Source organism: Tympanuchus pallidicinctus, unplaced genomic scaffold, assembly GCF_026119805.1.
Source record: "Tympanuchus pallidicinctus isolate F22 unplaced genomic scaffold, pur_lepc_1.0 scaffold3, whole genome shotgun sequence".
In the NCBI taxonomy this organism is placed as follows: domain Eukaryota; kingdom Metazoa; phylum Chordata; class Aves; order Galliformes; family Phasianidae; genus Tympanuchus; species Tympanuchus pallidicinctus.
In genome coordinates this window covers 3,513,183-3,529,509 of record NW_026294747.1, presented here as the reverse complement: position 1 = coordinate 3,529,509, position 16,327 = coordinate 3,513,183, and the positions used below count along the sequence as shown (strand labels likewise).

General features: G+C 40.0%; 1 protein-coding gene across 3 annotated transcripts in view; it reads right to left on the bottom strand.

Annotated features, from left to right (window-relative positions):
• The window catches only part of NELL1 (neural EGFL like 1), a 286,319-nt gene that overhangs the window by 247,913 nt on the left and 22,079 nt on the right, over positions 1-16,327 (bottom strand). For all 3 annotated transcript variants that reach the window (XM_052694359.1, XM_052694361.1, XM_052694362.1), the window contains exons 3-4: positions 15,941-16,091; positions 890-1,060 (exon numbers count right to left, since the gene is read on the bottom strand). In XM_052694359.1, coding sequence (XP_052550319.1) covers positions 890-1,060; positions 15,941-16,091 — 322 coding nt within the window. The remainder of the gene's footprint in view (positions 1-889; positions 1,061-15,940; positions 16,092-16,327) is intronic.

Below are 16,327 nucleotides of genomic sequence, written 5' to 3'. Positions count from 1 at the left end.
GACTTTAGAAACAAATATCAGCTGTCACTTTGTCCATTCAAGTCACAATTTCAAAACCCATGTGCTGGACAGATATTCTTACTGAAGGCAAAAAAACATTTCGATACTTATTCCAGCACTAGAATAGCACTGACTGAAAGTAATGGTTTGTTTTCCTCATTCCTATAGACTATTTCAAAGGTCCCAATTTTAAGGTTATTTTCGTTTCCTCATCGATCATTAAGTTAGCAATGGCTGGTCTTCAACACGTGAGGTCATACCGCAGCGGACGAGATTCTGCAGCAGAGAGATTCTAGGTTTGTGGCTTTTTTAGTCCTTGAAATCCCAGCAATCTGCCTTACTGCAGCCTTCACAACTTCTACAGCAAACAAGTGAAATGTCGGACAGAAACACTCCTCAGAAAATAAACAGCATCCAGTTCTGCGCATGCAAAAAGGAGCTTTCACATTTCTCAGAAGTTTCCAAGTGAAGCAGTGGGTGGAAATCAAAATAAACCGTACATTGCTTATATGAAAGGAAATTAAAAAGCCTCTGACATATCTCTCTGTTCAGGTTTCCAGGTACGCTGAGTGAAGCGGTTCACAACAGAACAGACTGTACACTCAGCTATCACACTTAAACGCAATCACAGTCAAACATAACATCAGCAAGTGTCTAAACTACAGAAGTGCATTTAATACTCCCCAGTCAGCAGTCAACAACTTCCATATTAGTTCATAATTAACAACGTATTGTTTCAGCTTAACGCTTTGTTTTCCTTTTCTGATTTTATTGCAGTTTGCTGTGCTTTCAAAATTAAGGGCTTTCTTTAAACGCCTTTTGCAATGTTATTCTTGGGCAGTAAGCAGACAGCATTTTTAAAGAAATAAAACAGAGTGTATTTTCTTACCTGTTGCAGTCCACATGGAGAAGAAGGTGGGATGCACTAAGAGACACTGCAATCCTGTGCCACTGTCCATCTGCCAGGCGATATGGGAACACCTCTGTTCTTGACTTCCCATTAAACCTGTAGTGATATCTAATCTCATCCCGTAAGCCACTGCTCTCCAGTTCAAAATAGCTGCATTTAAAACATGAAGAAGAATCAGTTTCGTTTTTGGTCTATTCATTGCTTCCGTCACTTTCTTCTTAACTCACAGAATTCCTTAAGCAAACACAACATGGAAGGTCACCATTTGAGGATGTTACTCATCATAAATCATTTTCTAAAAAGAGGTAGAGACGTTACAAAAATAGCAATGCCATTGACACAAAAACAGCTCACATTCAAAACCATTTGATTGTCCTAGAAACTGAAGTCCTCTTGTTATCCATAGAATAGGCTCTAGAACAAGAAAATGATCCTTATTCTACTCACCAGGATATTTTCTATAAATGCACGTTTCGTAGGCAATGCCAAAATAAAGGACCAGGTGCATCATCACCAACGAACAAACAATAAGCCGTTAAGATAAGAAAGCTCCAGGTAATCACTGAATTTGTATTCACTATTTGCAAATCTAGTTTAAAAATTGTTTACTTTCAGGACTCCCCTACATGCAATTATGCTTTATTCATTTTCTCAGTTTTATTTTTACAGCTGTAACTGTTCAGCTTTACAAGGGAACAAAGCCTCCTGGCTAGATTACGTGTCTCAACATCTGGCATAAGCAATCACAGCTTTCACAGAGTTGTCACAAGAGAATAGTCTTTGGGCAGTGCTGCCTTGTCAGCAAAGTAAAGCTACTAATTGACGTCACACTGGCAGGAAGAGCCAGATCATCTTCTAGGGTGAATTTAGCCCTTACCACTGGCAACGCATTGGCAGCATAAGTTATTAAACCCCGTCTTAGACCTCAGATCACATGGAGTATTTACAGCACATGAAATCAAGTTACTCTCTTTCTCTTGTAAAATGATGGCCCACTTATAGAATGGTGACACAGGCCTCTTTTTAAAGTAAAAACTCCATTTAAGAACAGATGTTAGGTTTTATAGCTAGTCCTTACGCCAGCCGGTCTCTGCAGTGTCACATTCTCCCAACTGGGCAATACCAATGTCAACACTGCAGTGGAAAGATGGATGCTGATTTGGAGTATTAAAACAGAACAAAACAACCAACCGATCAGACAATAATAAAGTTTGTTTCCATAAAGCAAAATGAAAAATCCAAGATAAAAGAATAAATACATAGCTACTAATTTTCATTTTCACTCAAGCCTTTTACCTAGCTCGACTGTGCACAGACCTCATCAGCTGGTGTGGACAAGTATGGACAAGGTGTATGTAAGAGTTACTCTTACCAATGAAGCAGAGGCAACTCAGAACCAAGTTCCTCCCAAAAAACTCAATTTTCCAGATTTTATGTTATAAGATAAAACAAGAGACAGAGACAGGCAGCAGATCACAATAGATTGAGAAGGGGAACAGCAAGACAATGCTTGACAAAAATAAACTCCATCCCTCTTTCATACTGACAATGCCTTGCAGTTCAGACAGATAAGATTTCTTCCACATACAACACACACATTATCAGGTCACCTGAAACAAATAAACAAGGGCAAAGCAGATAGAGGCAAAACTAAAATTAAATGAAAGCAGAAATACGTATGAATAAAAGACACAGTACAGAGAGGAAAAAAATAAGAAGGGCTGGTGTTGTAAAGGAACTGCCTGGTTTTATACATATAAAACCCGGAGGAGGGCAAAGGAACAGGGCTTCTCAAACAGAAGAGCAGAATCTTGATTAACTACCATCACCATCCCCTTTAAATACCTTAACTGTCATAAGAAATCTGGGGAGGAAGTTTTTATTATTTTAATTATTGGTAAAAACAGTCAACATACAGAAGACATTGGAAAGTACTAGAGCAAGTACCATCAGTGAACTGGAAGGTTTCATAATTGCCATCTTTTGTCAAAGCTCAATAGGAAGTCATTAAAGAAACTTTCACTCTTGTTCAGATAAGGAGCAGAGAAGAAGAAAAATATATCAAAAAAATACCAAGGAAAGGAAAGAAGAGTAACGCATCTTTCTCAAGCACAAAGTATTTATATAAATATATTTACATGGTTGATCATAGAAGAGTCTGAGAGCAAGGCCAACTGCATCCCAGGCTGCATCAGAAGAGGGGTGGCAGCAAGGAGAAAGGTGACTGTCCCCCTCTACTGTCCTTGCAAGGCCTCATCTGCAACATTGTGTCCAGGAAGGATGTAAAGCTTACAGGAAGGATGTAAAGCTGCTGGAATTGGTCCAGAGGAGGGTCACAAAGATGATCAAAGTGCTGGTGTACCTCTCCTATGAAGAAGGGTTGAGGAAAGTTGGACTTGCTTAGCTTGCAGAAGACAAGGCTCTGGGGAGCCCTCATTGCATTTCTCATTTCAGTACTTACAAAGGAGCTTACAAGCAGGAGAGGGACCTTTTCCACAGTCTGATAGTGACAGGACAAGGGGAAAGGCTTTGAACTAAAAGAGGGGAAATTTAGATTTCGGGAAGAAATTCTTTACTCAGAAGATGGTGAGAGAACAGAACAGGCTGTCTGAAGAAACTGTAGAAGCCCATCCCTGCAAGCATTCAAGATCAAGTTGAATGGGGCCGGGGAAGCCTGATTTAGAGGTTGGCAGCCCTGCTCATAGCAGAGGGTTGGAGCTGAATGATTTTCAAGGCCCGTTCCAGCCTAAGCCACACATGACTGTAGGACAAGCTACTGCTGTGGGAAGCACATCACTTCCTGCAGTCAATCTTCACAACGCCACGTAGCTATGGAGCTAATCACTTATTACACAATGTTTTGTTTGGTATTGAAAAATGCAACTTTCCAGCTCCAGGAATGGCAGTCAGATATCGCACTTACATCTATGCCATATTATTTGAACAGCATAGGGAATTGCAAAGCAACACAGCTTCCATCTGATAAGCTTTAGCTTCAACTGTTACTTCTGAACTAAAAACAGCTGGTCGTCTGTTCCCTGACTTATTTTATAAAAAGCAGAAGTGATTTGTTAAAACTTACTGCAATAGACAATGCTAACTATATATGTATACCTGCTGCATTGCCAAGTGCCACAGGACTGTCCACAGGACATTTTACCTCTTCTGTTACTGGAAAAGAGGATGACAGCAGCCAAATTCTGCACCTACTTTTCACCACCCTTCAACAAGTGCAAATCAGAAGCCGTTACACTCAAACATCAGCAAACAGCAGTCAACAGAAACCCAACACTGGGAAAATGGTTGGGTTAAGCCCAACTGGTTAAGCCCAGCTCATATCTCTGGAATTGAAATACAGCACAGCAGTTTAAACCATCACATCTGCATGGATTTTTAAGTTTTTCCAAGATGCACAATTGAGAGGTCTTGTCTCAATAAGCACACAGACAGAGCTATGTTCACTGATCAGAATGCACAGTTGTCTCCTCTCAACCAGAATGCAGTTCATTTGCTACCAAGAAAGCAACTTGCAGACATCTTTTCTTTCCTCCTCCAACTAGACTATAGAGGAAAGCTTCTTCAAAAGCAACTCACCTTAGAGTTCACATGCCACTGCACAAGTTTTCATCTACTGTAAATTTACAGGTAAACGAGGGGAGAAAATTAACAGAAGCTTCCATGCAAGAGGAAAGAAAATCAACTGGTCCAACACACATCTTTTTATACATTCTTCCCAACATTTTAAGGAAGAGGAGGAAACACAGGAACAGAACAAGTCAAGGTTCCTTAAAGTATTACAGCACCTGGTAAAAACGAGCTGGCTTTGCACACTCATACTGCCTGAATAAATGCATCAACAGCAAGTGTGAACTTTCAATCTTGTCATGAGATCCATATCAGTAGCCCAAGGGAGATTGCTGAGTATTACAACCAGCTCTGCTGCTGCGTAACAGCTGCATGAAGTCTGACTGGAATGGGTCTCAGATACATTTGTCAGCTCATTGCTACAGTTAGCCCCCTGCTGCCCTCCTCATCGCTTTTTCCCAGACATGTCAGAGACACCTATTTGTCAACTTGTTAGCACAAAATGATGCTTTCTTGTTTTATTTCCCAATGAGTGGCGTTGTTTGGTTTTTTTTTGTCTTTTAAAACAGACAAGATCATTTTGACAGATTAAGTTCTCAGAACAAGTGTATTAAGAAAGCACGCTGTTCGCAGAACATAAATACAAAGCATTATATGACCTCGGTTGAATATTCCACTGCTAGAATTTCCATATTTGCTAAGCATACAAGCTACCACTGACTTCTTTTACCCAGATACAGAATTCAAATGTTTTTGGTTTTTTTTTACATGTGACAGCAGTCCCTCTCATTCAAATCTCAATTTATAAAAGAGAGAAAAGCAGAAAAAAAAAAAAAAAGTGTTTCTAAATTTAGATTTTTTTTCTCTGCACAAAGAACTTGGGTGATTTTAAGGTCATGGAATGTGCTTTACAGATGGATTACAATATTCCACAATCAACATAAGATGCTTTACAACTCTTTTTGACAACTTTTGCAACCCATATCTACCTCCCATAAGGGTACAGTTATGAGAGAATAATGACCAGTTTACTGATGTTTACTCCTTTTTGTCTCATTTTTATCACATCATAGCAAAGATTTACCTGCATATCTGACAGTTCATTTCACTTCCATATAGGAAGAAAAAGGTTCAGGTTCCTGAAAGCATACTGTAAGTACACGAGCCACAACCTCTGGAGCAGCTCTAGGATAAATGTTCTTATGAACATCTTCAGTGTGTGTACAGTACTTTCTGTTCTCATCTTGATGATGCTAACATCTATTATAAGGCACTAAAACACTGCACAGTGAAGACAGGGCACCACCTGGCAAGGACAGCCCTGATTAAGGGCTTTGATAAGAGCTCCAAAAACTAAGGCATAACTACATTTTGCACTTCATTCAAGAAATCATCCCCTTTATCCCTTTATCACATCCAAACATAAATAAAGCAGAGTAACTACTTTGACTGTACAACTTCAGATCCCGGATCAAGCGCCAAAGTCCCACAGCCTCTTTCAACAAGCAGCATCAGCACTTACAGCAGATGTTTGTAGAGCTACTGAACAGATGTCCCAGGACAAGGCAGCAGGCACACATAGCATCCCTGTGAACGTGTACAAACTTATGGCAGCCATCTAGTCAAAACACTCACACATCTGCTCAACTTTGTATGGGTTAAGGTCAAAAAATCAAACAAGTTCAAGACTAGAATCACTGTTCACCAAGCACAAGCTGCAGAAACACCAGATCTCTCAACTAGTGAAAAAATAATTGCCATAGTAAGAATCGGACTTGTTCAGTGAGGTCGTTGAGCAGAAGATTCTGGACGGTTGACTGCCTGGTCGAGGCACTTGTTGTTTTTGTTTTTACATAGCAAAACTAATTCAAGGAAAGTTCTATGACCACTGGATGTTATTAACTAGAAAATCAGAAAGCTTCTTCACCACTTTGTCCCTTTGCACATGTTTACAGATGCAGACTTTTCATTCAACAGCATCATGCCAAGAAGAATATAAGAACATTTAAGGATGTTAATGAAAAAACTTCAGAAACATTCCTGGATGTATTCAGAAACAACAGCCAAGGCACCCAAGTCCATTACCATGCCAACTGCAGGACTTTCAATCTGCACAGATTCTGTGACAAATCACAGATCATTATGCTTTCGGCCTAATGCTGTTCCTCCCTGTTGACTGAGCACATTGTTGTTCTGGTTCTGCCAACTGGTTCAGCCTGGACAACAGCAAAAAACAAACTGAGACCGTGTTCCAATGCTCTCTGGATGGAAAGTAAGTCACGCAGTGAGAATACATTGGGAACATTATGCTAAATTCTGCAGCTGAGTTAGTAGGTCTGCACCCATAACCATCACCACAGTCAGTGAAACCATATGGAACAAAAGAGACACCTCTGAAACAAGAGAGGCACCTGACTTCAAAACAAAGTAAACACTCACCTTGCAGTTGTTATCAGAGTTCTGTAAGGATGCAAAACTAGAATAAGTTACAACCGTCAAGTCAAATGTCTCAGCTGCTTCCACAGGTGCTATGCTTGTATCCCTAGTTATGAGAAAGTGATAGGATAAAGATCCCAAGTTCTGAAATACTGTCAGGCACTAGATTTTGAAGAAATGCTCTTACACACTCAAATGTGCAGATCCAGCTCTCTGCCACACGAACATACTTACAAACCACACAGAGCTACCCTTTGCAGCTAGTTTAAATATGGACAGATTGAGAGGCTGCACAACAAAACCATATACAGCAAATCATCACTTATGTGGCATTAAAGACTTACTGCTGTTGCAGAGATTACGTACTGATATCAAAGGCTCTGAGCAAAATCAGACTGACATCTGGTTGCACAAAAGGTTCAGTGAATAGAAGAAGGATCATCTGTAACACTGAACGTATCTTGCTGGAAAAAAAAATCAGATTAGCTTTCTACAAAAGCAAATGCAAAAGATGAATCCCAAACGTTTCACTCTCTGATAATCTACAACTCTAATGTATTACTCCTATACAAACAAATTTCAGTGTGCTGTTGGCTACCCATGCATAATCCCTTCAAACACCTTTCACTTCAAATAAAAGGAACAAAACCTAGGCAATTAACATCTTTTTCCTGTTCTGATGACTCCTGAGGACAGTGCCTATCTAAGCCTGTATAAGCCAACCTTGAAACACTTAGCAATTGTATGGGAACTGTTGAGTCATGGCCTGAACCTCTGATTGAGCACCTGAGGCAAGCACTGGATCAGCCCTGGGAGCACTGATGAAGATAATTCAGCTGTGTGACCAGAAGGGGTGGAACCTGGCTGCACCTCTCAGACCCCATTTAAGTGCTGACTGCCACTGAGGAAGGATCTCTGCCTGGAGATTGCTCCCTTTGGAGTTTTTCTGCAAGTCTAGGACACAGGTGAGCATTTTCATTTATTTTTTGATTATCCCTTCTCACTGTGATAATCCCTCTAGTTACACGACCTGTAAAATACCAGTCTAACCATGCCACTCTGCTAATTGTATATTTGTTGACTGTACACAATAATCACACATAAGTGGCATCTTCTATGATAAAGATTTATCTTCTGTTCTACAGATCTTCCATGAGGTAACTGGGTATGCAAGCTGCAAGGCTCTAAAGCACTTATGATGCTCAAAGTAAGCATTTGTGTACCTGCAACAAGGCAAAGATCATCCAAATACAAATTTACTTTCTTCCTTGATCATATAAGGAAAAAAAAAAACGACTCTACCATCTGCCTGCTGGCTAATATAGCTTGAGTCAGAACTGGTACAAAGCAGCTACTTATTTTCATGGTCATGTGTTGTAATGGCTGAGCTTATAATGTTTCTGTTTCCATTTCATATGTCTAAACGTGCCTTCATTGTAGATGCTACCCACCTGTCAAAAAAAAAAAAAGAAAAAGACATGCAGCCTCCCTGTGCATAGGGAACCTAGAAGAGAGTCCATTATTTGAAGAAAGGTGATGACACAGCCTTTCAGATGCTTCCTCTAAAATGCACACAGCTGCAATAACTGGGACTTCTGCCAGACCAAGCTTCTGCAAGAAGCCAATCTACCCAGCCCAGTTAATGGGACAAATTTTGATTATATCCCCTTACAAAAAGCAGGTGCTGATCTTCCAGAAAGGGATAAATGCAGCTAAGCATTACCTTTCCTGAAAGGGCTAGTCTCATTCTGCTGTATGCCCATTCCAACCTTATCCTTTGCATCTGACAGCCTTTTGGTTGCAACAAGCCATTCAACCTGAGGAACTAATCTGATAGAAATGTAACCTGAAAAAAGGGGGGAAAAAAAAAGGAATCATTTATTCACATATCGCCACCACTCCGAAACAGAATCATCCTGCACTCATACAATTGCTGTATCTATTGCAAGGAACGCAATCCACAGTTGCTCTCTGGATTACTCAAGTGCTCCTCAAAGAGCTCATCACTAAAAGTGCCTCGAACAAGAGTTACTTTCCCCAGTGTTTCAGTGGATCATCTCCAGTCCGTGAGTATTTTTATCAAAGGGTTTTCTAAAGGACCTGACAATTTTTCTGAAGCTAGCCATAGGACTTCGAGGCAGCATTAGCTGAGGGATCATCATGGGTAAAGAGGAGCGATTGGAGCCACCAGAGAGCCCTCAGCACAGCTGTAACCACTGCAGAGCATAATCCTGTCCAGTCCCACACCTTCCCTTGCACTCATCACTGCTGCTCAGCAGATTCCCCAAAACTGGCCCATAAAATACCCGATTTTAACAGAACGAAAGACGATAACGTGGCCTTTTAACATCATGAGACCTGCCACCTGAGAACCAAAGCATGACATCTGAAAACAAATCACCCTGCGTACTGTTCTCCCTCTGATCTTGCTCTGCAAGCCAGCAGTTTTTCAGCTATTTCTTGACTTATGACCCATCCCATACATTTCTGCCAGATCCTGCACAAGTCTCCCTTGCCACTCCATCAAGGCCCAGCCAGTGTCTGCTCCCTGCTCCTCTCCAGATGCCCCCCCCATCTCTGCCTGCCCTGCACACTTCCTCCTTGCCCTCCTCTCCTCCCTGCTGTCACCAGCAGCCTCCCTCAGCTGGGAGCCCTTCAGGCAGGCACTGTGCCCCTCTTCCTTCTCATAGGACAGCACTTAGGGCAAAGCACATAGGCATCTTTACTGAAGTGCAAATAAACAAATGAAGTAAAAATAAACATCAGGCATCACCTCATGTCCAACCAAGAAAATGACCAACTATGAATAAAAAGTTGTGAGCATCTAAGCTTCTCATTAACCAGAAGCATTACAGTGTTAACGAGCAACCAAAATTCAAAGCACAGTTTGCAGAAAGTTGACTTCAGCCCAAAGAGAGACATTTCAGCACTTTGCCTATATCTGAGAACCATAAAACAAGCCAACAAAGTAACACAGCATGTTGGAAAAGGCTCCTGGGGGACCCACACATTCTGCTCCTCGTTGACCACAACATTTCTGCACTGTCCAAACTCAGTTTTAAACAGTTCAAACTATCAGCCATTCTGCTCCAATTGCCAACAAGGTCCAATCAGTGTGTTGCAACAGCTGGTTATCAGCAGCATGTTCATGCTTTAAAGCCAGCCCAGTGTACATAAAACAGCTGGTTCTCAGCAGGGAGCCACAAGATGGAAGGTAACTCAACCAGTAACTCCTTTTCCACAACGTTTAAACCAGAGGGATATATATGGAATATAACAATTCTGCTTTGTTTTCATCTTTTGCATATCTGAATCAAAAAGCTAGAAGAGCATAACTCTATTTCCACTTCTATGTTTTGCCAAAAGGTTTTAGACATGCAGGAGGCAGAGGGTCAAGGGGGGGGAAAGGTGTCTAGATGCCTCTCATTTCACACTACGTGGTGCAGAGGGACAGAAGTAAGGCCGCATCTTTACATTCTCTAAAGAGCTTGCCAGTTTAGCAATTCTACTCATAAATATTAATGAAGGCATTACCTTTACCCTAAAAGAAAAAGGATAGTGGATATATTTGCAGGGGTTTTCCTGCCTTTTGTTTAAAATACTGGGTATCTCTGAAGCCACTACACATACACACATCTTGCTGCAAATCATCTAAAGCGTAGCACGGGCTAAATCCAGTCCTCCAGGTTTGTAACTAAGGCCAAAAGGCACTCGCACAGACTTCTTTTCATGAGATTATCTCAGTGCTTGCTTCAATTAGCTTGGTACCTGCTAAGTACCAAACACTGTATCTCCACAACATATTCCAATTGTTAAAAGCGAGTGTACAGCTTGCTATCTGCTCCTCAACAGTCTCAGAAGCTGTTTGTGGTGTAACCTGGGGAAGTATTCAACTTACTAGAGAGTTCCAGCCAGGTCCCCTCTCCCCATCCAAAACTGATTCACTAATTATAAAAACCTTTCACTACCAGCCTAACATCTCTACCAATACAGCTTGCTGCTGCAGAGTGAAGAGCCAAGTTCTCTACTCAATAAACCTACCACAGCAGTGCCATTAACTTGCAAGCTTCCAACTACCCAACATGACAAAGTTTCTGAAGGACAGGTCCTAGATGTAGGTTAATGCTAAATGTTAAAAGAATAAAAGCATTTGAAAAATCTATATAAAAAAATTTTTAGTGCTTCCTGTAAGACAATCTCAAAAACGTTAATTTCACCTCTTCCTAGTTCTGTCACAGGGGGATCTTCCACTTCTGAATACTCTTCAGTAAGAATGACAACACACGGATAGAAAGTTAGCATTAATAAGCATGAAGCATGGAAAACAGACCCAGGGCACACACAAAAAACAGTACAACAAAGCAGTTGTGGTTTGTTTTTTCCTTAGTGCTTTTTTAGCAACCAGTAGCAAATGCAACAATAACTTCCTTGGGAAGACAGGAGGGGGGACATAAAGAGAGATGAAGTACTGCTCAGGATTCAGTGACTTTGAAAAATGCATAGGATGAGACCTCAAGGTCAATAGGTTTTATTCGATTTCTTATACGTAATTTCTAGGTAACGGTTCCTCTGTTTCCTAGTTCACTTTCACTCATTCTGCATTACTATGTCTAATTTCTCTGTTGTCAATAAAAACTAAAACCAGTAGTTAGCAATAAAATCTTTCTTTGGAGGGTAGCTTGTTACAGAGCAAGTAAGTAACCAACAGGTTACTTTCAAAAGATCAAAGGGAATTTCACCTGATGGAAAGTGAGAAAACTGGAGTTGAGGTTGTTACCTCCCACATCATGACAAGACAACAGCTTGGCCATCAGCTCCCTCCTTGTACCATAGAATTACAGAATCATAAAGGTTGGAAAAGACCTCTAGGATCAGTGGTCAACCCATCCTTGCCCACTAACCATATCCCTCAGGCTACATCTACACCTTTCTTGAACATCTTCAGGGATGGGGAGCCTCCCCAGAACATAAAGATTGTGTTTCCTCTTTTTCCCTTTCAAGTTCCTCCCTGCACTGAATGCTCTGATACCTTAGACCAAACAGACCTACAAATGAGTAGTAATTCAAGAGTGGCCATTCCAATAAATAAACAAAGAAAAATGATGTGAGTCAGTGATGTGGCCAGTAGAAGAGATCTGCACCCACCAAGTCTTACCATCATTTCCAAGCAACATAACCCTATGTTTTGTATGTTCTTACTATAAGCTAAGAAAATAAATGCTTTCCTTTCCCACTCACTGTCATAATACTAAGGTACTGTAGGAAGTGTTTATGGCTAATTTAGGGGCCAGATTTTCACATCAAGAGAAAATAGCCTTACAGCTGTGAGTTGTAAATAGTGCTCTCCAGGACCAGACAATCATAGTCAGCTTCTTTGGTGGCAGCCAATATTTCAGAATCCAGCTGGGTATCTGAGCACCCTTGGCAGATATCACCAGAGGCTGATCTTGGCCAGTACTGGGAAGGAGCTATCAATATATATCCAACTCAAGGAGTGAAGAGCAAAAAGCAATGCTGACTCCAGTTTATTTTATTTTAAAGGGCTTTGTTTGTTTCTTACCTATTTTGGCCTTTGTGATCCAGACAACTCTGTGTTAAACTCTGCTAAATCACTTTTGAAATAAGGATTCATAATGGGTGGGTTTTCAAGCATCTTGATGGCCTTTTCCAAGCTTCTTCATGGTTGAAAGACTCAAAGGCTGTGAAGAGCCTACAGAGATCTAGATAGAAGGGGCTAGCGTAATTCTCCAACAAAGAAAATAGTTTCTGCAGCTCTGCATCCACAAGTTACATGTTCATCCATCCTTCATTATATTTTGTCCTCTAAGCTTCAGAAAAAATATAATCTGCAGATCCACCTCTGTATTCCAGATAACTAGCACATAGTCTGCACTTACCAGACTGTTCAATTAGACTAAATCTGTGTTAATCCATCTTTCAATTTTCCAAGCTGTATATTAATACATTTGAATCATGAAAACAGAATCTTTATCATCGAGTTGATTCAACAAGATAAAAATATTAACAAAGACTCATTTCTCATCTCTGCAGTATAAATCCTGTACATCAAATTATGATACAAATTAATGACTAATCTCTAAATGCTGTGAGATATCCATTTAATGCAACAAAACAGCATTCATGAACAACTGACTTCAGGGAATGTTGTATTCATATTAGCTTAATACCTTTTGTATTCAGTTTCTGTTTATTCATTAAGATTTAAGATCCATTTACCTACGTATTTCTAAGACACCATAGATATCTTGGTTTCAGAGTTCCATGTCATTCATGAATAATAAACCCCAGCAAATACATGCTAGAGAAAGGCCATATAAACACTCATTCAACATGTTTCTACCTCACAAATTTTCACTTGTACCTTATAAAGATCGTCTCCACTATGTGACATCACGCAAAACAGCCTATTCAACTAGTAACACTGACACACATAACTTAGCATGCAACTTAGAATACAATCTATTTCTCAACCACTAAACAAGCATGCAACAAAAGGTCTCCCACACAGATACAAACTCATCCACCAATAACTAACACAGCTGCTGCTTTCATTATTTTATTGCTGACCTGCATGTTCTCAAGTCTCAAATTCTCAGTTTTTGGTATGCTGGCAAGTCAAAAACCACTATGCCATAAAAACAGTATTTCCTATTTTCTATGTAAGGGAAGATTTCTTGACTTATCCGTAGTTAAAGACTATAGTGGTTAGGTAATAAGGTACCCCTAATAGTTGTTCTCAAAGGTCTTAATCACTCTGAAATCCCTGTTTCTTACTGATCTCTTTGTAGCGTGTGTTTTCACAGATGTGTGCAAGTTGAAAATAGCTTAACAAATAAGAGACAGAACACAACCATATTAACTACCAAAAGCTTGTTAGGAGCAAAAAATATTTACAAGGGCTTACTGGTATGTCAAGGACCCATGGCACATTCAGGTTCACACGTCAGGCTAAGACACAGCAACCTCAGCAGCTGGTATAACATCCAACAACAACATGCATCAAGGTGAACATTCTGGTATTTCGCCCATTATAATCTGACCCCCGTACTCATCAGCCACGCACCAGTGTCACAGAATATTTTCCCTACTTTCATCCACATTATTCATTTCTGTCATCACAGATCTAAGGGTTTTAAAGCATTATCCTTATCAAGGTCCAAGTAGCAACTTAAGACATTAGGAAAAGAAACAATCTATTTTAACAGATACAGTCGCAGTAATCCATCTGACTTGCAGAATGTAGCAGCAGCCACTAACAACACCAGACACATCTGTTTTGGTTATTATATAGAATTAGGCAAACTGAAACTACTTTGGCTTATTGGACGGAAGGACAGAGATTTAAGCGAGGCTAGCATCCAGTCTTTCAACTACACATTGTTTTAAGCAGACAAATATTAAGTCAGAAACTGGAGATAACCGCAGGGCCAAGGACAGCAGCAGTACATTTTATTCAATCAAGATTACTCCTGCACAGTACATCTCTACCAGCTGCTGTCTATGACCACCAAGATAGAGAAGTAGCTAAATTCAGTAGAGACCATATCAAAAAACCCATGTGCCTTGCATTGTATAATTATTGCTGCCTGTCTGCTTTGACCTTGGATTGCTGAGTACATGCATGTGTCCCTAAATGTGAAGGTGTTCCTGTGTCAATGTCTGTCCTCAACGTCCTCTCTCTCAAATAAGAAAAATCCCATAATATGGCAAGCTGATCTTGTTAACCATGACTTCAGGGAGCTACAATAACTTGGAAGAGCTTGGAGGAAATAAAAAGTAATGGCAAAAGGAAGGATGGGGTGAGAGGAGGTAAAAAGGAAGAGACAGAGATGGATTTTCATGTAACATAAAGTACAGAGAGAGAACAGCCCCAAAAATGAAAGCAGGAATAAAGAAAGAGATCAGAATGAAAGCTGAAGTGATGGAAAAGTATTATGATGAATAACAAAGAATTAGAGTCCTCTTAGTTATCCTTGTTGGGATATCTGCTGCTGAACAGGAAAAAAGCCATCACTGATCATTTGGCCGGAAAAAGTCACTGCCATCTCCTCCACAGACTGCCTCAACAAAAAGTAACAAATGGGGCTAGTAATTCTGTCCCATAGAAATGATTAGCAAAATTAAATACCAACAGGAACTTGAAAGAAACATTGCAAATTGAACTTGAAACAGAAGCAAGCAAAAAACACGGTGTTATTTGTATTACAACAGAAGGTCAAACCAGATGCAGAGATCCTTGAAGCCCTATGAGTTATATATACTTTTTTTTTTTTTTTTTTTTAAAGTCACAAGTAGTTCAAGTTTTCAAGACACTGGGTGACACAATACACTCCTTACAACATCAAAACATCTTTGAAATCAATACTGTTTATACCACAAAAAAGTGCTGGGGTTTTTTTTGCTGCTTTTATAGAAACTGCTATTTGCTACTGTAACAGCTAATGAAAGAGACCTCTTCATTACCTCCTACACTGACAAGAAGAGAAATGCACACAATAAGAATATATTGTATTTATGCCAGGAAAAAAAAAAACCCACAACGCCAGATGGAAGCACACGTTTGAAGAACAGCTTAACTGCTGAATCTTGAAAAAGCAAGCATATTAAGATATTTTAAAACATAGTGAAGCAGAAAACATGAGATGGAGTTTAACTTCCCTGAAAAAGCAAACCACAAGTGTGCAGGATGAACTAAGAGCAGAAACTGCTTTACAATTAATTTCCAAAAGACATTTTGTCTACACCTCGTTAGCTTTTATCCTCTTGTTTTTTAAGTAGGGTCACTTTAGGGACCAGGACACATAAATAATGCACACCTCCTATTTAAATAAAAAACAGCAAGTAGCAGCAATTGCAACCTAAGCCAAGAGGCTTTAACTTACACGTCAGATTTGATATCTACCATTTCAACACATTGTCACAATGGGCCACCAAACACTCAGTACTTTTTATGTCACTACAACTACAAGAGAGAAGATTTTCTCTTACCTGTGCTCTAACTCCCGGATGGACAGTATAACTCCTGAAGTCGATGCCTTCTGTTGAAGGGTCACCAGAAACGTGAACTCAGTTTTATTCCGAAAGAGCTGAACCAACTTCTCACTCACATGGGGTGCTGCATGGATTTCTCTTTCTGTATCTAAGGATTTTATTTTAAAAAAAAAAAAAAAAAAAAAAAAAAAGGGGGGGGGAGGGAGAGAAGCGGGAGGGAGAGGAACAATGGTCCAGTAAAAATGCTAAGTCAAAGATTCAGATTACATTTTTCATTTTGCCATTGATATTTTTCATTTCCAAGACACATGTACCACACGCTACCACTGCTTTTCTTCAGTGGAAAAAAGCCCAAACAAATGGCACCTTGTCAGCATGCCCACT